The following is a 22,844-nucleotide window of genomic DNA, read 5'->3' as shown; positions in this document are numbered from 1 at the left end:
AAACATAGGGTTTCTCAATAACAACACAAATGTTAATTTTGTAAAAAAAAACACATAATTTATTTGACAATTTCTCATATTATTATTTCAGTACAAAGTACACACACTTCAACTAAGTATTTAATACAATATCCAACAACCGGCCCCAGTGGCGGAGTGGTTAGCACATCGCTCTAAGGCGCCAGGATTCTTGGGTTCGAATCCCGACCTGGGCATGGATGTTTGTGAGTGACCATTCATTAGTTTCATCATATCATCACTCATCCCGATCTTCAAAATTAGCTAAATGTAGCACAAGAAGCAATCAACAATATCCAACAATTGTCCACCATAACTGCTGGTACACTCTTCCACTTGTGATGACATTTTTTCTGACATAAATGACATAAGTTGAGCCGCATAATTGCAACCTAATATCGCCAATTAAACTCCGAATTTCCGGTTGCAAACTATTTTCGCATAACTTTCCCCAAATTCGAAATGCATTTTCAAAACAAAAAAAAAAGTTGTCATATCAAGAAATGAAAGTTACAGTGTCTCAAAACAGATTAACTCAAATGGCACGATATCAAATATTGCGTTCTTATCGGGACACTTGTATAAAGTATTGACGGAAAATGTTCATTTCGTCACACATTTCTCCTATTTTTCAGCCTAACATCCTGTTTATGATTACCTTACAACAAAAGGTAGTAGTTACAGAATTCGTTCAAGAAACTTGTGCAATATCTGTTTCGTAACGTCTAGTAAACAACTACACAGCAACAACTATTGCTGCTCTTTTGTTGTGCAAATGTAATTTAAAACAAGCACATCACGTGTATTTTTGTCAACTGTGCATAATTTTGAGTAACAGCAATAAAGCGTTGTCCAAGTGGCCAGTGTGTAACATTTGTTTTTCAGAATACGGTAAGACGTTCTAGCAGTTAGTATCTTAGCTAATGCCTCACTAATGTCTTGATATTTAAAACTCTGCAAGCTACATCTGGTGAACTCACAGTCCTTTGTTTTATTTTAAATCAACCTATATTTCCTTCCGTATGGAAAACTGACCTAATGCAAGGAAAAATTATTACACATCATATAAAAGTTGTTCTACTGATATTTGCTCTGTAGATTTTTTTATTCCTTGCAAGCCAAGGAGTCTCTAGCAAAGAAGTGGGATTTCCTCATAGCTTATGGTAACGCCGTCGTCTTGAAATCAAGTGGTCCCGAGTTCGATAACCAGCGGAAGCACATACTGGTTCGGATCTCACATTAAACTGTAGAACCAGTCCCGATTAGCCTATCTGATCCTAAAGTGGACTTAAAAAGAAATCAAACTTCAGTATTATAGCCACAGTAACGATAATCTTCATTGTGTTCCATTTTTCTCTTTTACTGTCCAGTGAGGCCATTATCGTGCATTAGCATGTTCTTCGTTAAGATTACAATAAAAATATACATTAATTATGTCGATTGGCCCGAGTATTTATTGCCTTTGAGAGTATTTCTTCATCAATTTCATGTAATAATCATTGATCCACATAGTCAAAATCGGCAGCAATCTAGCTATTCTGCTTCCTTAGGATTTGCACAACGATTTAGTGGGATGGCATTTAATGGAGTCAATATATGTACTTTGAAACCTAATCTGTCAACTGATTTCTCGCAATGTTTCTAATCTTAGCTGCAATGGTAAAATGATTCTTACTTGGACCATGGTGGGGGTCGCATCGGATCCCAATATGTTTTCATTTGAAATACTTCTAATAATTGAAGACTAAAATTGGTAAACGCTGTAAGTGCCACAATAATTCAAACACCGTTTTCCACGTTAAACTGTGACTTGTAGCCCTCTATGTAGTAGTTCAAAGGTCGTGTAAAGAGGTCACTAGTGTGAACGTTCTTACGGGCTGATGTGCGGAACGATGCAATTTCCCAACACTTTCGCTTTTGGCACTTACAACGTTTACCACTTTTAGTCCTCAATTGTGTTTTCTTCAAAATTACTTTATTTGCCTTAAATCAGAATTTTCAGAGAGTTTTTAAACATTTTATGAGTACAAGGGCTGGTTGAAAACTTCGCGGTCTATGTGGGTTCGAGCAAACCAGTACACAAACTAGCACCATCAATTAAATGCTCATAATAATATATGAACGTAACACGCAAAATCATGGATAAAATAACTTTAACTTCTCTTTTGTCAGGCTCCAAATTGAGGTTATCAGCCCGGATTTCAGACATAAGTAAATTTGAACAGAATGCCTTCCTCAAGGAGCTCTCGCCGAAGGAGATCCACATCGACGTATCATGCCATTGAGGGACGCCACTGTGAAGAAATTTCGAACGTGGGAAATTTAGGCTGGAGGATGATCATATGTCATGGCACGGTCTTCTGGGATTGTGAGGGAGTCCTGATGCAACCTCCAATGTGGCGCAACCATCAATTCCATGTATTATATACTGTATATCTGCTGGACAAACTGAAGGAAGCACTCAAAGAAAATCGATGCGGTAAGCTGGAGAAAGATATCATCTTTCTACAGGACAATGCGCCCGCCCATAAGGCACGTCAAACAATGGACAAACTGCAGCAGCTGCGGTTCCAGATACAGAGACATCCCCCATAACACTCAGACATGGCACCATAGGACTATTATGTCTTTCCTAAATTAAAAATGGTTCTGAGGGGTACACATTTCGATGGTGCATATGCCAGCATTCATCGTACAGTGGCTTGGTTTGCAGAGCAACTTAAGATTTATATTTGCAAGGTCTGCAAGCATTGCAGATGCGTCATGAAAAGTGCATTGCGTTAGAAGGAGAATATATTTAATGAAACCACCAAGCACCGTTAAGCATATCCATGTCTTATTACGGAGGCCTCGAATTTATCAAACTACCCTCGTACAATCTCTGGCATACAGTAAACGCACAGGTCAGAAAACTACATAAGCCCTCGACGGGATATTTCAGAACTTCTTCTTCATATGATTAGATCTAATTCCCACAAACAGTTAAGGCTAAAACATTGAATTGTTGTATTCATTACTTAACTTTTATGGCATTTTGCCTTTTGAGAAAATACATGTGGGAAAGTAATGGAAATATTTATGACATTAAAATTACTAACACGAAAAGAAGATGATTAAAAATTATAAATAGTGGTTGAATTTACAAGATATTTCGAAAATTTTAACTGACCATTACATGAACGTGATAATGAACAGTTAATGCTGAAAAGGCTATATTTATTATGCAAAACGTGATCGCAGTTGTGGGAAAAACAGCTGACAACCTCATACATATGCCTGACGCACACACACCGCCAGAGAGAGAGAAAGAGAGAATGTTGTTTGCATGTGGAAATTCCAGAAACTCGAGTACCTTCGCAAACATTCGGAAAGCTTTTTTGGAAGATGGTGCAACCAGCAGGTGGATGACTTGGGTGCAATAACGGAAGTGAACCTCCGAACCAGTCGCCGAAAGGAGAAGAGGCGAGCAAAACAAGCGAACATCATAACTCGTGTGCTGGCAAGCTCGTTTGATGTTGAGGGGGGAGGTTGAGCAAACTTGCATGCCTCACGGGGTTATTGACCTGTGGGGACGTTAGCAGATCGCCGTAGGAGTCCGTTGCTACAATACTCGAGGGGAGGACTCAAAAGGAGTACCAGGAAAAGAAAAGGAAAGAAAAAAAAGGTTAGAACAGGAAGAAAAAAGGAAGAAGGTATCTATTCGGACATTTCAGAGGCAGAAGAACAGGTTTTAAGATGTGCCACGGTCTTTGGTAGGCCCATTCTTCCTTGCAGTGCAGAAAACGAACATGCTTCCACAGGTGAGTGTATTCTTCGTTGCTTGTAGTGTTTCCAATTGCCTTCACGGTGTTATCTATTGTATTGACATGCGGTTCTCATGTATTCTCGCTTTTTTGGTACCCCCCACAACGGAACCCTGACTCGGTTCTATTGTTGTGTTGCCTTCTACCATTGTTCATCTCGTACTAAAATGTTCGTCACGTAAAGAGTGCATTCTTGCAAGGCTGTCTTCGTTTAGAATGTACAATTGATTTGCTCAGACCTACCAGTAACATCCTGCAAGAGAATATGTTATTGTTAGTCGTTTTTGTACCTTCATCTAGTCTAGACAGTAACATCATGCAAAGGAATATGTTATTTATCGTTGTTTTTGTACCTTCATCTATTCTAAACAGTAACATCCTGCAAGAGAATATGATATTCTTCGTCGTTTTTGTACCTTCATCTATTCTAGACAATATGTTATTCTTCGTCGTTTTTGTACCATCGTCCCTTCTAGTGAAATGCCTACATGTTTTTGATGTAAGAGTGCTTATGATCCATGCTATTAGATGATGACAGTGTTGTAACACATGTTTTTCAGCTTTATGTGAAGAGCAGGCCCCTTACACTGTTTCTGAGGACGTTTTAAAGCTCTTCGCATCTTTTTAATGAGTTGTGTATTTCCTGTGAAGGTCTCTTTACAACCTTGCACTTTTAACAATTCTCAAGGGAAAGGCACGTAGCCAGGGGGAGGGATCAGGTGGCTGAAGCCCACCCCGAAATCCTACAAACATCTAAATTTAACTAGTGTATTGTAGTAATTAAATTTATTTCCTAAGCATGATATACATTTTGTGCAATATGTTATAATGTACTGAGAAATGCATGTTCAGAGCTTCTACCCCCCATTTTTGCCTTAAGATGGCACTGCTGCTGATAGATAAGCCCCTCCCCCGAAATAAAATTCTGGCTACTGGTCTGTCAAGGGTTTTAGATAAGAACATTTTCCATCGTATACTTTGAACGGTGCAAAATGGCCATACGTGTGTATACACCCAAACATTTTTACTCATTCATTCATCCATTCATTCTTGTAACTTGACCTTCATGTCTGCCACCTTTTTTCTTCAATTATTACGATCCACACAATTACATCTTGGTCACTCTTGATTCACCTAATCTTCTGCTTTAATTCATACAAACTGCACTATATTCCGGAAAGTACACTCCGTACTTATCCAGTATTTATACAACTACAAAGCAACGATACACTGTTGCCAGCCTACACAGACTTCATCGTCGGAGCGAATTTACAAAATGCCCCTGAATCTCAATTTTCAAAATTAAGTGCAATGCTGTAGCTTTATCCAATCTTGTGAGTGATGGATCTAAAATTATCATTTGCATAAAAATTCAAGTATTATACACAATTAAGTTAGAAGATAGAAGGTATATTACGTATGTCTTCTTTTATTATTTTAAAATTTTTGTTTACTTTTGTTTTCTATTGTGTCACCCTTGTCACCAAAAAACAATTAATTTCTCCTTTAACTGTTACACTTCCCCCTCAACGCCACTAGAATATTCAAAGGTCAATTATCTTTTCTACTCCATTTCACAATTCACAGAAAATGAAGTAAATTTCTTATTAAGGAAAGAGGACGTGCTTCGTATGTCCCACCCTTGACACAAAATTGTTCACTTGCAGCTACAAATCTGGGAAAGTATTTTGAGGGTAGTTATGTTTAATCAACAGTGTTAAGTTTCATATTTCATTGCACAGAAACTGTAAGAAAAATGTTGCTTAACTATCAGTAAAATAGTTACTTTAATATAAAAATTTAATCCTCGCGTCAATGTAATGCCCCAGCAATAATTTATATTTCTGTAATCAGTCGTGTGAAGTAAAAGAAGTCAATCAATGTGAAATATTTTAAATCCTTTTCGTGACTTTTATGAAAATTACGAAATCTCTATGCTTTCAGTAGCAAGACACTATGCTAATTGTGAAAGTTGCTATTTACCTAAATACTTGTATTGGAGCCTGGTAACCTTGATCAAATTAAAGATAGACTATGTGCTCGTTCCTTGAGTTCAGAATGTGTTTTCTACTTTCATCTCGTCGTCGCCTTGTAATGAAGCGGTCTCGGGTTCTATATCCGATGGAGGCACCTAGCTGTTCGGATTTCACTTTAAACTGTAGATCCAGTTCCGATTAGCCTTTCTATGCTTAAAGTGGACTTGATATACCAATTTCTAGAAACGTCTTGCACAAATATCACTACATTGAAAATATGCCACATAAATCCTAATGCTTTAGGAGATAATGTGTGGGAGAACATGTTTTATATTATTACAAAAACCTACTGCAGCTATTTGTACACTTGTCAAATTTCTAGAGTATACAATATGGATTGATGAGTTTAGAGGGGGGAAGGGGTTACTTTACTCATTCCTAAGAAATTAAGGAGTTACAATCTACCCTTGTACTCCAATGTTCCTGCACCACTGCATACCATTAAACTCTGTAGTTATGCTACAGTACCCTATTTGGTACTGTAGCTTTCAATAGGCTATATATAATTCGTAACTATTATCCAGAGGCACTTACATTTGAGACTGCAAACCTTATCTTCATTCCTAAACAGTTTGCCAGAAATGTACTACAAGTTTTAGTACAAGGCCGACTGGGCATTGTCAGTGACAATCTCAAATCTGTTTTCCATGGTTGCATTCGTTAAATTCCTGTTTTTCGAAAGATAATTGCCTTACATACTTACTACCTTCTTAAATACAAAGAACTCTACATCTTCAGACATTTGCGATCTATTTTTGAATGACTATTCTCTACATCAAATTCGTCTTCTCAGAGTTTCTTCTGAGTGTTTCTTTTCCATTTGTGATCATATTCATCTATTCACATGTCATTTCTCAAGAAAAAATGTTTCCTAATATTCATGCTTTCAATATTTTAGAAAAGGTATATTGAAACCTGTTTATTCCCAAGAATTCCTAACATATTTCCAAAGACTTGTTATATTAAATGTATCACTCATACGTAAGAGGAAATGTAACTGCGAAATACTTATAGAACTTATAGTTAGTACCATAGCCATTCTTAACTACGTATATTAAAAACACACGACATCTATTGGATTTAAGGGTATACATTTTTGATACAAATCCTTTGAAATATAAAATGACACAATTTTAACATTATTATTAAATTTCACTTATCCTTTTATTCGTCTTATTAAAAAAAAACGTAAGATTAACGATATTTTTAACTTAAGTATCAAGAGAAATGTTTCAGTAGAAATTATGAGTTTTGTTTCTCTCCTATCACTGTACTATATTTACGAGTTTTGGCTCAACCGTTGACAACTTTTGCAAAAATAAATAATTCTCAAATTAATGTTAACAAAATGTATTTTACAAGCTAACACATCGATATATATATATATATATATATATATATATATATATATATATATATATATATATATATATATATATATATATATATATATTATATATATCTGTGATTTTAGAGTGTACCGATTGATTCGGGAGTTGGGTGTTCAAATTACCTCCCCGAGATATTTTCGAAATTGTACAACTAATGTCTTTAATATTGCAATGCATATTTATATAGCGGAGTTCTCCATTTCTTACCTCCAGGTGGAATAGAAGTGTTACATAAACAATTGACCACACTATGTTCCGAATACTTCCTTAAACTTTGAACTCACGAAGGCAATAAAAATGTAACTCATGAAATTCACCACCTCTCGTGCAAAATAAATGAAAACTAAATTGATTGTGTCCTGTCCTGCAAGTAATGGATAACTTAACATCACACTAAACTTTTTGCAAAAGAGCATAGTGTTGAAAGACAATTATCTCAGCACTGTGTGATAAACTTTATAATATATGTATATATAGCTCTGTGTATGTGTACGCACGCGTACTAGTGCTGTAATACAATTAATAATAAAATTCGCACGGGTGCACACGCATTCGCACACACACACACCTACTTTAGAAATTTCTACTGTCAAAACCACTTCTGATTTTTCCTCTGGGCACATCCATGCTGGGATGCCAATTAATTATTTTCATAGTTTTACATTTCAAACATTTTTGTGAAATACAAAGATGTTGTTTGGTTATTTTCAAAGGCTGTTTTGTGCTCCCTTTTCTATTAATTTTAAAATGTAATAAATTCGAACATCAGCAGACACGAATAAAATTATTAGATCTATAATTGTACCGGTTTATTTAGCGGTTAGCACATCGCTGAAAATAAAGTTTTGCACATAAATAAAACTATACCCGTCTGTTTTCAGTGCCAATAATATTCAACAACATGTCCTTGTATATCTATCGAAAAAATTAATATTTGAAAAGCTCTGGGAAAGAAAGCAAAAAAGATGATATTCTACCACATCACAGGTTAAGGTGAAAATGAAGGAGGAAGTCCAAGTAGAATTAAGAAACCGAAATTGAAAAACAAAACTTATATCCATTGAGTGAAAAAATATCCGAATACATCCTTGTTTCTCCATTTCTATCAAGACTAGAGGCTAGTCTTGACAAGACAAGGGATGAAATAATATTAGTATCAGAGAATTTTCCATTTAAAATTTAAATTTCCAATATAAATTAGAGTCTTCTCTAAAATTTCCTTTTTTTTACATTGTACTTTTTTTGCTTTCGTTGTCGGAAGGAAATTTCCATTCACACCAATTTCTTTGTACACTAATTACTGTCACTCGGGAGTTTCTTTTTAAAATTGTGACGTTTGCTTGATGCAGTAAATTTTGAAAACTTATGCCTTGACACAATTTTTGTTTATATTCTGTGAGTACGCACACTCTATTTATAAACTACATTGTCTGTCCTTTTATTATAAATGATGTGCCGGGAAACACTAGGTTACCCATGTATGATAGGAATTAAAAAACATCCCTTTCCTCTCTTACATTTAGTGTCTCCAAGGTGGAGAGATTGACAAAATGTTATCATGTTGTGTGCGTCAGCTGTGATCTGTGTTGAGATTTCCTTTCTTTCTAACCCCTTCTCTGTACGCCTCTCTCTCCATTTATTTATCTCGATTTATCTTTCCTTCTCTGTCCCTTTCTCTCGCACTTTCTCTCTTTACCACTTTATATCTTTAGGCTTTTATTTCTACCATCTTGGTCTTCGATGTACAGTCACCCGCAATAAAAATGGTACGCCTAGATCCTGAAATGCTCGCTTCCCTAAAGGCGTTGTGTGTGCTACCTAACTCCATTTTATTGCCGGTGACTGTACTTCGAGATTAGTCCTAGACAGGGACAGTGATTAGAGGAGCGTGGGGGGGGGGGGTGCAGTCCCCACCGTCTTTTTATCCCCACACTATAGCAAGCGAGTAAACTCTCCCCGTTTTTTCATCCAATCGCCGCTAGTGCTCCAAGATAGAGTAGTGATTTCGTCGTCGTCTTGTAATCAAGGAGCTCCAGGTTCGATACCCAGTGGTTCGAATCCCACTTTAAGCTTTAGACCCAGTCCCGATTAGCCTATCTGTGCATAAAGTAGACTTAAAAACGAATAACTCTGACTTCAAGATTGATTACTTAATTTGGTTAATTTTACTTCGCTTTTCTGCCACTTTTGGCTAATCGCGAAGATTATGATGAACGATGATATGATGAAACTGGTGAAGAGACACTCACAAAGAACACCCATGCCCAGACCGGGACTCGAACCCGGAAATTTCTGTATTCGAACGACGACTACTTAACGCCTCGGCCACCGTGTCGGCTGACATGACATGACGTCCCTTAACTTTAGTAAGCTCATACCAACAAGCTTTAAGCCTGGTCCACATGCAATGTTTTGTCGTTAATCTTGCACGATCATGCCAGACGGATCAAACAAAACATTAAAAAAACAAACCGTACCAGCTAACTGTGGACCAGGCAAACGAGAACAAGTCTCTGCGCAAGTAGTGACGCTAGATGGCTCCACCAATGAACAGTGACTGAAACGGGATTGCGTAATGGGCGACTGGGGTTCCCCGCTTTCTCTCCTTCGTTCTGCAGCGTTGCAAACTTTTGAAAATACCGTACACACATGGCAAACGGACCGTATTTTTATCTCCAGGTTCCATAATTATATAGGGGAATATTAGGGATAGAACAGCAAGTGGAAATTTTGACAAGCCGTGCATTTAGCGTACGGACAAAGGTCTGGACCGTGCGTTGGCAACGCTGCCCTTTCACCACTCGATTTTCCTCCTCCTTCTCTACCGTTATGCGCGGCCCTGCTCCACAGTTAGCTGGGACAGGGTATACGTTGGATGCAAGTTTGACGTCTTGCATGAACTGAATGAGGTTTAACAACCGCTCAAAAGACAGATGGGTTGGAGATTTGTTTTCAGACAAAACGGAAAAGAAGTCGTTGCATGTAGACGGACATCACTCTAATTGGCCACACTTTATTCAATTTTGGGCCAAGTCTCGTTGATGATGGACAAGTAATGTCTTGTTTTTCAATTTATGGGGTTAATAGCGCTAGTTCCAGTTCCAGTAAATGTCCACATCCATACGTAAGTAATTATGACAATCCTCATGTTCCGTAATTCACGGAGCAAATTGAAATGTGAGAATTTACCACAGGCTCGATTGGACATTTTGCCGATGCGAGAGGCAGCTTTTTTTTAGAATGTTTGTCTCCTTTCGAAAAACAACTATGATATTCCAAAATCCGAAAAATTACATCTGCTTATAATTCATTCTAGAGCATTCACGTGATTCTTATTGTTGTTTGCTTTTGCTATTATCAACAGTTTCGTGATTTAGTAAGTCTATTGAACTGTTGATAATATCTAGACAATAGCACAAGCAAACAATAAGACGATTGTCGAGTCGAGCCTTCCAGCATAAGGGATGTAAAAATTTATTTTTCTCCAATCTCACCGCATACACTGCAATTATATTTATCAATAGTGGTTCCTTCATCCATGATGTCTTTCGAACAACTGAAGAAAAGACTGGACAAAGGCTGACAGAAACCATAAATAGTGTAGCAAACGTGTTTTGTGTCAGTCTTATCTGTCAAACTTACCTTATAATGAGAGTCTGACGACAAAACATTACGTGTGGACAAGGCTTTACATGAGAGGTTGATTACGGGCGGAATTAAGTAAGTTGCCCGCGTGTTCTGGTTGTAGACCTGTTCCTGATTTACCTTCTGTATAAAGCATTGCAGGTTTGAAACGCCTACACCCATCTTCAAACACATGTGTAATCTCTGTTATGGATCAACTTTTGCCAATACCTTCTCGATTGGGCAGATGGGTGTGGATGACTGGTAGCAAGTCTTTCTTATGTAAACCACGCGTGGATATGCAAAACGAACAACACCTAATTTAATGCGGTCGGTTATTCAAGGTCGCTGACATTCAAGTGACGTCAGCCACGTAGCGGGCAATGAAAAGAGAAGTTGTTTGCTGTTGTCGTGTCGTGGGTTTGACAACAACTACTTCCTTATCTCCAAAACGCTATGCCGATCTTTTCTTCCGAAAGTATGTATGCAAAGAGGAATAAATTAATGTCTTCGGTCTTTTCTGAAATTCGAGATTATTGCATTAACTAGTAAAACTAACAAATGAAAATGATATTAAAGAGGACATAAAAAGCAGTCTTAATTCAGGAAATTCATGTTGCTCTTCTCTTCACAAACTTTTATCTTCTCGTATAACAACTAAGAACTAAAATTTAAAAAATTCAAAACACTAATTTTGCCTGTAGTATTATATGGATGTGAAAGTTGGTCCCTTACATCAAAAGAGGAACATAAATTAAGAGTATTTGAAAATAAAATCCTAAACTAAAAGGGATGAGGAGACAGGTGAGTGGAGAAGGTTACATAATTTAGAACTGCATAATTTGTATTCCTGTCCAGATATTATTAGAATAATTAAATCAAGAAGACTTAGGTGGGCACGAGTGGTAGAGGAAAGAATAGTTTACACGATTCGTGTTGGGAAACCTGATGGTAAGAGACCTGTAGGAAGGCCAAGACGAAGATGAAAGGATAACGTTGAGATGGACCTTAAGGGAATCGGCAAGGATGGAAAAGATTGGATTGATCCTGCCCAAGATAGGGACAGATGGAAGGCTTGTGTTGCAGCAGCCATAAACCTTCGGGTTTAAGAAAGCTAGAGAGTTCATTAAAAACAGTACTCTGATGATATTATACAGGGTGTCCAAATAAAAATATACCCAGATCGGAGGCATAAAAGTTGGGTTTACTTTTATTTTGGATACCCTGTATATATATGCACATTCAGTAAAAAATCATTCAGTTTGCCGATATTGAACCTTTGGGGTTTGTGATATTCACTTGTCAATCATTTGCACGATTACATTTCGTTCACAAATATTTTGAATTATAACGCGAAGGTGAAGATACAACTTCTATGGGCCTATAGATTAGTGAAATAACTGAGCAATATGCAGTTCACTATTATCTATTTTCAACTCCATTACATGCATTGCTACATAGTGACTATTGATTCTCGTTGCTATAGCAACGTTAGAATTCCAAAATGTACCTAATTTATACAGCGTATAGCGCAGTAAATAACATAAAGCATAATTGACGTTGTACAAAGTAGTTATTATACATTTTTAACTGTTATTTGAAAGTGACTTGTATAATATGAAATTAATAATTTCAATAAACATATAATTGTATTGTGCGGATTCACAGGACCGTCACAGGTTACTGAAATATACGATTGGTTTATTTTTCCTGTGTTTGTTATTTGTAAGCAGGACTTGCAAATAACAAGACGGAATGTTTTCTTTAAGGGCTCAGAGTTCAATTCCCTCTTTAGCTCTCTTGTTTATTTCACGGTTATTAAGGGTGATTCCAGTCTCGATTAACGAAAGTAAATTTCACTGCAGCCTTTGCAAGTTTTTGCTTAGTTGATTGCTAACTAATAACGACCAGTTTTTCTACGCTCTTCAATCTTTTTCTCTGTAAAAAATTGACTGTTACATCTGTTACATGCCACCAGGAAACAAAGGTCATTTGCAAAGTATATACTACTTTGTCAGTTTACTAATCGCATGCCCAAGGAACTTTGCAGAAAGCAATTTGTTTTTTCTTCTTCCGCTTAAGGAGAGTCAATAGAACAGCCTGTAATTTGTTGGTCTGCCCATTAAGATTGACATCCGGGTACGAGGCTTCATTACAAATCTATTTTGTAATGCTGGAAGAAGAAGAGCTCTCGGTTTTTAACCTTAAACTCATTCATCTTCAAAGCGAACCCGCTTCTGAAACTTTTGAGCTTTTTAGAGAACACTTATACTTGATGTGTGCGTATTTTAGTTCATTGTGACACCCTTTAATATATTGATTGATTGAGTTGTTTTTTAAGTCCGTTTTATGCACAGTTATACTAATCGGGATTGAATCTACAGATTAAAGTGGGATCCGAACCACTATGTGCCTCCACCGGATATTGAAACCGGTACCCCTTGATTACAAGGTGACGACGCTACCACTGCACCATCGGGGAGGCCCTATATATTATATATGTATGTATGTGTGTATGTGTGCGTGCCTACCTACCTACCTTTGTAGCCGCTAGAGGAAAGGGGTTGCAGTGGGGAGGGGGGTATCTTGACAATTTTAATTGGTAAATTGGGTCACTCCACACTTCATTTTGTCACTCAACTTTTTATAAAAAAAGCTTTGAACAAAACATATTTTTAATAATTGAAAAATTGCCTACTTAAATTTGTATCTTGACAAAGAAATGCCCAAATCCTCTTTATGATGCCTACATAAAGTAAGTGGGTGTAAAAGTAAGATTTTGACACCCACTACCAGAAATCTAGTCTGGGGCCTAACTTTTGGGGATCTGAATCTAACTTTGGCATAACTTTTGGGGAGAGGCAGAATCAAAAAGTTTTCTTCCACATAAAAATAGCGCCCAAGATTACTTTGCTAAATTACTGCTGCATTTGCGAAATCATAAAAATTACTCATTAACTTCCTTCTCAGGTCCCAGGAGCTTAATAAGTTCTATTAGCTTGTTAATTCTGAAAATTTGTTAGGTGGGCAATGAAAGGTAATGTGTATGCAACTTTATCACTAGATACATAAAGCCATTCATTGCCACGGAATTTTACATTTGTTAAATTTTTCATGGGCAGCAAACAAAGAAACTCAACACTTTACTACTACTGCCATCTTGTGTAGATGCACTTGCAAAATTTCAGAACCGATCTTTTGATCAACACAGCCTTCACTTTTAGATTTCGTTCATTTTGAAGGCAGATTCCTGATATTGCAGAGTCTGGAACTCGTAATGCTCAAGTTTTCCTCTAAAATTCTATCTTCACAAAGAAGTAGAGCTCATTATTAAAAAAAGCAGACTGTTCTTTAAAAAAGTACTTTGTAAAGGGCTATCTTCGTGTACTATTGTTCCAGTGATACAAATAGAGACGTTCTGAGGTGACAAGTTCGAGTCACGTGACAACTAATTTGTAAATTTTACATGCATTTTCCTGCCAAATTCCGTGGACAAAGAAAAGGAAAGAGGGGAGGTGGTTTTCAACCCTGGCCACTTGTTTGGCAGTTCCAGGAATAGAGCAGCGCTTGAGGCCACATCTGTGTTCGCCAAAAGGAGCTTCCAGTTGTCTGACAGAAAATGTTGCAATTTAATGGCGACGTGGGGGAAAGTAACTAAATTGCTAATAATTTCATGTTTCCCCCTCCAAATATCACCCCCCAGGGATAACATTTACAAAGCAGAGAGGGAGACACAAGTATCAGAGAGGGGAATTCCCCCATCCCTCCTACAAATACCACACTGCTTATCGGTTATCATTCCTCAGTATTCAATTCCATAGGCATTGCTGACCTGAAGAAGTCTTACGGTATAATAAAGATATTTACGTTGCATTTACTTGTACTCAACTTCCATTCTCAAACTCAATACAAATGTTCGGATAGTTACTTGTTGCAAAAAGTAATTCAGTTACAGTTACAGTTACTTTTTGCAAAAGTACCTGAGTAACAGTTATAGTTATTGCTGCAAAAGTAACTGAGTTACAGTTATAGTTACTTGCTGCAAATGTAACTGAGTTACAGTTACAGTTAGTTGCTGCAAAGGTAACTGAGTTACAGTTACAGTTAGTTGCTTCAAAAGTAACTGAGTTACGGTTACTGTCACTTGCTGCAAAAGTAACTGAGTTACGGTTACTGTTACTTGCTGCAAAAGTAACTGAGTTACAGTTACAGTTACTTGCTGCAAAAGTAACTGAGCTACAGTTACAGTTACTTGCTGCAAAAGTAACTGAGTTACAGTTACCATTACTTGCTGCAAAAGTAACTGAGTTACATTTACAGTTACTTGCTGCAAAAGTAACTGAGTTACAGTTACTGTTGCTTGCTGCAAAAGTAACTGAGTTATAGTTACTCGTTTTGAAAATTAACTGTAACTTACTTTAAAATTACTTTCTGCTGGAAATATTATTGGAAATGATTACAATTACAATTGATACATGTGTTTTATTTATGATCTTATTCAGTAAAGGTGGAAAGTATTCCTGTAGGGATGGGTCAATCATTTCTCGGGGAGGGGTTTCAATTTCAAATACGAAAACCACTTCTCCAACTTCCCATAACAACAATAAGTATCACAAACGTATATTAAATAGAAAACCATCCCACATGTTAACCACACACGCACACACACGCTCTACCATTGGATTCTTTCACGTTACTAAAATTTGCAATTTCTTCTTCATACAATACTTGAAAGCGAATCGTCCCAGCAACTTACTACAAGAAACATATAATGGAAAGTAATGTACTCATACCTATCAAACAGGCGTACAGAAGAATACATTATTGTTTACATATTTATATCTAATTGCATAATCAAACATACTCAAAAGTTGTAGTATAATATTTTATTCTAGGACGTGTTACTAGTATTATAGATAAATAAATTTTCTCCATAATGATATTGTAACAATCCCTCTTTTATTTATTTCAGATATTATTAGTGTCCATTCTCCTCGCACTGGCATCAGCAGTGCCATCTGGAGGACCTTTGACAGACTTGATGGAACCTACCAATCCTAAGGAGCCGGAAAATGAGGCTGGTTACAAGTAAGTATGACAGTGCGTCCCAAAATGATTATCGGTGTTTCATAGTCGTTTAAATTTCCTTATATGTGGCGTATAAGGACAAAGCTTGTATGGGAGTAAACAACAACTCAACAAGTGTACATAGTGTACCTTATAAATGTTCAATGTGAGCACCTTTCATGACACAGCACACATCCATCTGGTAGTCCAAAGCTTCACGACGCTCTCGTTCAACACACTTGAAAGCCCAGAACCCTTCCCTTTGCAGACACATCCAGTTGTTTGAATCTTATTAAACTATCGACGAATGTTGTTATCGGACGGAGGATCACTTCCAAATCGCTGAACTGAAACAGCAGAACCACACCTTGCAAATTCAATGACACGAAAGGACTTCTGCACGGGAGTCGTCATGTACTAATACAGCTACGCCGTTGTGTTTGTTGGAAAACAAATGATAAGCGCTCAGGCTAGAAAACTTCCACAGTCGTTCTTATCGTACATGTCCCATATAAACATTCACCTTCGTCTGTTGCAATATTCCAACTACTTGAATCCCTAAAATCATTTTGGGACAAGGTGTACATTCAATATAAGGGTAGATAGACAAATTCTTTGTAACATATCAGAATTATTTATAATCAATAAATTGGAAAAATGCAATTTCATGTAAAACAGAGTGTACATTCTAAAAATGCAAATTAAATGTTGTTCACTTCAGAAGTAAAAATATGGTGCTGATACCATTCTTCATACAACTTGTTAAGTACAATTCTGACTGTATCAAGTACGTGTCTTCTACGTATAGTGCTGCAGAAAAAAAAACCCACTAATTTTCAGGGTATATGTAACATAGGTGCAATATCGAAAGGTAATATTCAGAGATACAGTTCATGTCAGTGCACTGTATTTATAAAACTAATATTCCAATTTCTGAAAACAACTTCAAGAGCATTTAATGGACAATTGAAAGGGTAGCGGCAAGATAGTCTCATTTATTTTCATCGCACATACGTATGCACGTCATGGGATAAAAGTCAGTTTCAGACATTACAAAGACAGATCTTTTCCAATGGGTAAGGCTACAAAGTTCAGGTGGTAAATGAAACTACTAGTGTAAACGCAATTTGTGGATTTCATTGAACTTTCTTAAGCCTCACAAATACGGAAATGTGACTCGGCACTATCTCGCCCCGGGCGCTTTAGTTCAAAATATTCGTTGCTAATGTTAACTGCGTTACCTTGGAAACAATCATGTTTTGGGTCGAATTAACGTTAACATAGGCTTCTCAACAGTACTTGTTTATTAATACTAAGAAATTATTTTATATTATTTTTGCTATTTATCTCAACTATGGAATGTTATGCAATTTTGTAATGTGAACATTTCAATTTTTTTAAATGCCTTATTTAGCAATGCTTAACTTTTCTTATGTCTGAGCTGTCTGTGGTAATATTATTGGGGATAGTGAATATAAGGGAAGGTGTACATATTAACATAATGTTGACATATCTTCTACACATTTTCCAACAAAGTCTTTTCTGTTTAGTATATTAACCACTGTACTTTCAGACAAGGGAATTTTAAAACGCACATCCATTTTCCGTCAAAAAGTAGGTACATATGTTTTTCTGCGTCTCTGTGTTAAACACAACGATGATGATGAATAATGAATTAATGAAACATCCATATGTTGACAATGTTTCGAACACAGGAACATTAGATACTCTAATCACTCCACCACGTGTGATAGAGAATATTTCTAGTTAGTTTATGTTTCCTATTGGTTGCGGCATATAATACTACAAGCATTGTATCCCAAATTCAAATATTCTGAACACCATTAGAGCTGTTCTTGTTCAAAAGCTATATATTTACGAATTCTCTATTTGAGAAACAAAATATGTATCCTAATTCCTTCCAAATAATACTCGAATACGCAATATGCAAATCTATAATAATAAGCGTCTTTTTTTAAATGAAGCCAGCCCTACGATCGTGATCTTAATGAGAATGAAATACACGCCTGCTTGTTTCCAATACCTTTAGGTTGTTGCTAAGACCCAGTTGTATCCCTACAACCAACATTCATCTACACCATAACAAAACCACTAATTGCAGTACAATTATTCTCATTTGACCAGAGATTATTATTTGGAAACTATAGTAACTTCTCTCTCAGATATATATATATAAAATATTTATAACTTGTGTAGATATTTGTGGGATAAACAATGACCACATGATGCTACATTACATTGGAGAGGAGAGGACAGAAGTAATCATGGGGGTTTTCCATTTGTTGTCCTCCCTTCTAGTCTTGTTATTTGTAGCCTCTTTTCCTTATTTTGGTTTGCTTTGATTTGGCATTTTCCTCTTTCGCACTACTGTCGTGTTAATAGGGCATTTAACATTGTATTACATGTAGAAGATATATTATACTAGAATTAGGCTATTCTATTCTATTACACTATTCTATATTTCTTCTCCCCTTATCCTAAGTGGTTTACTCAATGTATTTCTTGTATATTGAACCTGGTATTCCGATGGTCACCCATCCGAATACTGTTCAGCGAAGACGCTGCTTGACTTGTGTTCCATCCGGTTGCAGTATGTATTGTCTTATGCAGCTTGCTGCTTTGTGTACTTGTTATTTTTGAGTTAATCTAGTCTCGGCATTTTATAAATCCGCCTTCTAGGATCCCTTTGACCGATGTTACTGATGGAAACATGTCGATTTATATTTTTTGTATTATTTTATAACAATGCAACTTTGCTTGTTGCATCACGAACACTTCTGGGTTGTAACGTTCAATGGCATTGTTTCAACCCAGACTTTTCAATTATGATTATTCGACTATGCTACTATGCTACTTGAACAATGTTCTGTTTCACAAATATATAACTAGATGGCAAAAACTGGAATTATCCTCATATTATAAGATCATGAAATGGAAAAAACATTGAGAATACTTAATTGATATTCACTTTGTACATATTATTTTAAGTGTATCCTCTAGTCTAATACTGAACACATTAGTTTATTACTAATTTCCTTTTATTTGGTATGTAGTGGTATTTTGTGCAGGTAATTTATATAAAAAAGAAAGTAAGTGATATAATGAGATTGATACAAGTAATTCAAACACATGTTAGAGTTTTTTTCTTGTGTCAGTAATTCATTTTTATTTATTATTTGGATTAATGTTCATAACTAGTTTGTTTACTGCACTTGCTTTAGGCATATAAGACAACCATGATGTTAAAAGAACTTACAGGAATTTTTTTGTTGTCAGTTTATTTGCTATAAATACATGAAAAAACTGCGACATTTGGAATTATTCTGAGTTATGAAAAATATACATAATACCCATCTTGCACACTTTCTTGAATACAGGTTGAAAATGGATATTATAAGTATTATCTAGATGCCCGTAGTACCATTTTACAGATTATTTCTGTTTATCGGATTCGAGACAAATATCTTTCATACCATGATCAATATTGGGAAGCTGACTTTGGATATCTTCAGAAAGAGTGATCGTCCATATCCAGCCTAATCATATCAGGTGAGTGCACAAGAGGGTATTCTGTATATTTCTTTTGATATAATGAAAGAAAAATGATTAACTATAATTAATTTTATTTCTTTAATTGAAGTAATCTAATTTATTAAATTTGAGAATGTTTAACATTGTTGTCCTAATTCTAGTACGAATCTATACTTCTGCACGTTTACACTTTCAAGTAACAAGATAACTCCATGACTATTTTCTGAAGCGACTAAACCATCGTAATGGAATTTATTAACTAACTAACTACCTCTCTAGCATTCTTAAAACCGAAGGTTTATGGCTGCAGCAACACAGGCCTTCCATCTGTCCCTATCTTGGGCAAGATCAATCCAATCTTTTCCATCCTTACCGATTTCCTTTTGGGTCCATCTCAATGTTATCCCTCCATCTTCGTCTTGGCATTCCTACAGGTCTCTTACCATCAGGTTTCCCAACAAGAATCGTGTAAACTCTTGATTCCTCTCCCATTCGTGCCACATGGCCTGCCCATCCAAGTCTTCTTGATTTAATCATTCTAATAATATCTATACATGAATACAAATTATGCAGTTTTAAATTATATAAGTTTCTCCACTCACCTGTCTCCTCATCCCTTTTAGATTCAAATATTTTCCTAGGGATTTCATTTTCAAATACTCTTAATTTAGGTTCCTCTTATAATCGAATTAATTCAATTTGAAATGTACAAATTACTAATCAAATGTAATAACAGAAACACAACTACATACTGATGCATGGTGTCGTTCAGGCACTATTATTGTCGATATGCATGTACACATGAAGATACATAACTGATTATATATGTCCTTCATGTAGTGCTTAAGTATCTGAGTTTCCTTTACATATTTTTTTAAAATTAGTTTAATTCATGTGAAAATGCCACCACACAATTGCAATAACAATTTTCTTCTTCATTTTCAAGGTTTGCCTATTCACCAGATGCTGCAAATAATAAGGGTGAAGAAGAGGGTACAGCGGAGAGTGTGAAAAGGGAAGGAGCAATACAGGACCTTGGCGACAGGAATAGTGAAAACGTAGAAGAATCTAAAACAGGGAACAATGAGAAACAAGCTCAAAAACCTGCAGATGAAAACAAGTTAAACTCCGAGGAACTGTCACAAATATTCAGCATTGGCAAAATCCTATCGCAAGAGCAAGACGGTGCTAAGAGTAGTTCGAGCGGGGGAATGAGTAAGGATATAGTGAGGCCATTGGAAGGGCCTACACTGATCCAGTTCCCGATTCTACCCACGGCAAGGCAACCGAGTATTGTGAAAAGACCACAGCCGCAAAGGATCTACAGTTCTTTTTCAAGACCTGTCGTTGCAAACCCTTTCCTGGGTAATGATCCGTTCGGTATCAACTACCCTTTGAGGGTGCGACAAACACAACCAGCCCAGCAGCCTTATATATTCTCCCTCATGTATCCAGGACAAACCTTCTACAATAGCGCTGCACACCAATACTCAGCACCATCCTCCAACAATGTTCCCATTGTTATCAAGGACACTTCTGTGAACACGTACGAAGCGATCGCCAAGATCCTTCAAGAGAACCCGAAGGCGGACATCTGCATTGTGAACGGTCGCATCCAGAAGAGAAGCCACGGTTCAGTAGAGCCTAGAGTAGAAGGGCGGCAAATGCCTTCAGAGGAGGACGATGACAGAAGCGATGACGGGACTGAAATTGTGATGGACACCGGTTCAGAGTCGAAGAACGGAGGACCCCACATCATGAGGCTGAATGTGAGGAAAGGTGGAGTGGCCATTGCTGGTCCTGGTGGGGTTGCGACAGCTGGGTCTGGCGGTACCGCCATTGTAGGTCCTGGTGGCGTAGCGTACACCAGTCCTGACGGCCTGGCCGTTGTGGGACCTGGAGGAAAGGTGGTCAGCATTCCGGAAATCATCAAGTCGAGTCAACAGAACGGGGAGACATCGTCTCCAAGATTCAATTATGAGAATGCAGTATTAGCCAGGGGACCCGTAATATTCTACCATCCGCCTGAAACACAATAACCTTTACAAACATCTTAATTTATTTGTTTATAAGTGTATATTAAACAATAGCATATCGGAAGTCATACATAAATATTAATTTAATACATGTTTTGCAAAAAAACAATATTATTTTAGGTTTCTTTGCAAGCAAAGTAAAGTTTCCGAGATTACAGTTTAATTCAACGTTTCCTATAAAGAATTTCAAGTCAATTTCTTCAAGTCTTCATGTGATGGCCTAGCTTTAATATTGCCAATGGGAGAAATTATTAAGTCAGGTGTTAAAAACAACTCATTAATTCTTGAGTCCTTGGACTGGGCTGGGAAATATGGTATTTTTAAGACTGTAAGAACCAAACACCTACATTCATTAATCTCACTTGGATGTATTGGTTATTTTCTCGTTGTGGAAATGTACCCATATCTGAATAGACTGATTAGGTGGTGTTTTATTCTAAGGTTGTGTTTGCAATTATGTGATAACAATTTACAAGTTTAGGAACGATATTTATATGTTTTTTAAAGTACCTGGTAAAATACTTATGTTAGAATATGCCACATCTGTTCCAAACTTTATTGTTCGGTTCATTTAGTTGGATATTTGCATTACCACTGGCTCATTGTATACAGTCAACTTGTAAAAATAAATTTCGTAAAATATAAAAAATGTGTTTTTATCTGTTTATATCATTATGGAAGAAAAGTAATTTAATATTTATATTTATCACATTAGAAATGCGATTGAGTATTATTTTTTTGCTACTATGTTCTTAATTTGTATATTTAATACGTGTAACCAACCTATTAAGAATTCATGGGTCTTTGTTTTCGAAATCTGTGTAAAGATCGTAGTCAAATTTACAAATTATTAATTATTTTAATATCTTACTTACGAATTGTTTCTTGTCAAAATTTAAGGATAATATTGTAAATGAAGTAGGTAAAGTTAGTCATGAACTAATGTGTAACAAAACTACAATGGAATACTATGCATGGCTTGTCCTTCAGCGTAATATTGGATCGTTATATACATGGTCGCATACATATTGTTTCCGGATTTGCCTCATTCACTATTCATTTATTTTTTTTCAGTTACTCGTGACACTGAGGGTGGATAATGATTAGATGACATGTTTATTGCATTGGAACGAACAATGTTCTTGCCCAGAACTGAATTGAGAACATTTGTAGACGTGCATCTCAGAGGTTCTTTACAGGTTGCGTCATTCTTTTTTCTTTTTAATTATCTGATTCTTAATTCGATGAATTTTCTGTCTCACAATTCTTTCCATTATATATTTTATTACTACTCACTCATTTTTTGTATGTAGGAAC

At 36.4% G+C, this 22,844-nt stretch overlaps 1 protein-coding gene across 2 annotated transcripts in view; it reads left to right on the top strand.

Moving 5' to 3' along the window:
- The first annotated feature begins 3,680 nt into the window (after positions 1-3,680).
- Positions 3,681-22,844, top strand: part of LOC146002555 (uncharacterized) — a 39,020-nt gene continuing 19,856 nt past the window's right edge. Inside the window, exons 1-3 of one of the 2 annotated variants that reach the window (XM_083140483.1) lie at positions 3,681-3,818; positions 15,845-15,960; positions 20,438-22,167. In XM_083140483.1, the coding sequence (XP_082996609.1) occupies positions 3,807-3,818; positions 15,845-15,960; positions 20,438-21,530 (1,221 nt within the window). In that variant the 5' untranslated portion in view covers positions 3,681-3,806 and the 3' untranslated portion in view covers positions 21,531-22,167. Of the gene's footprint in view, positions 3,819-15,844; positions 15,961-20,437; positions 22,168-22,844 lie in introns of those variants that run through there. The other variant, XM_083140484.1, reaches the window with a different exon arrangement.

The sequence above is a fragment of the Lepisma saccharinum genome, chromosome 18 (genome assembly GCF_977018435.1).
Source record: "Lepisma saccharinum chromosome 18, izLepSacc3.1, whole genome shotgun sequence".
Lineage (NCBI taxonomy): Eukaryota > Metazoa > Arthropoda > Insecta > Zygentoma > Lepismatidae > Lepisma > Lepisma saccharinum.
This window is presented reverse-complemented; position numbering and strand designations above follow the sequence as displayed.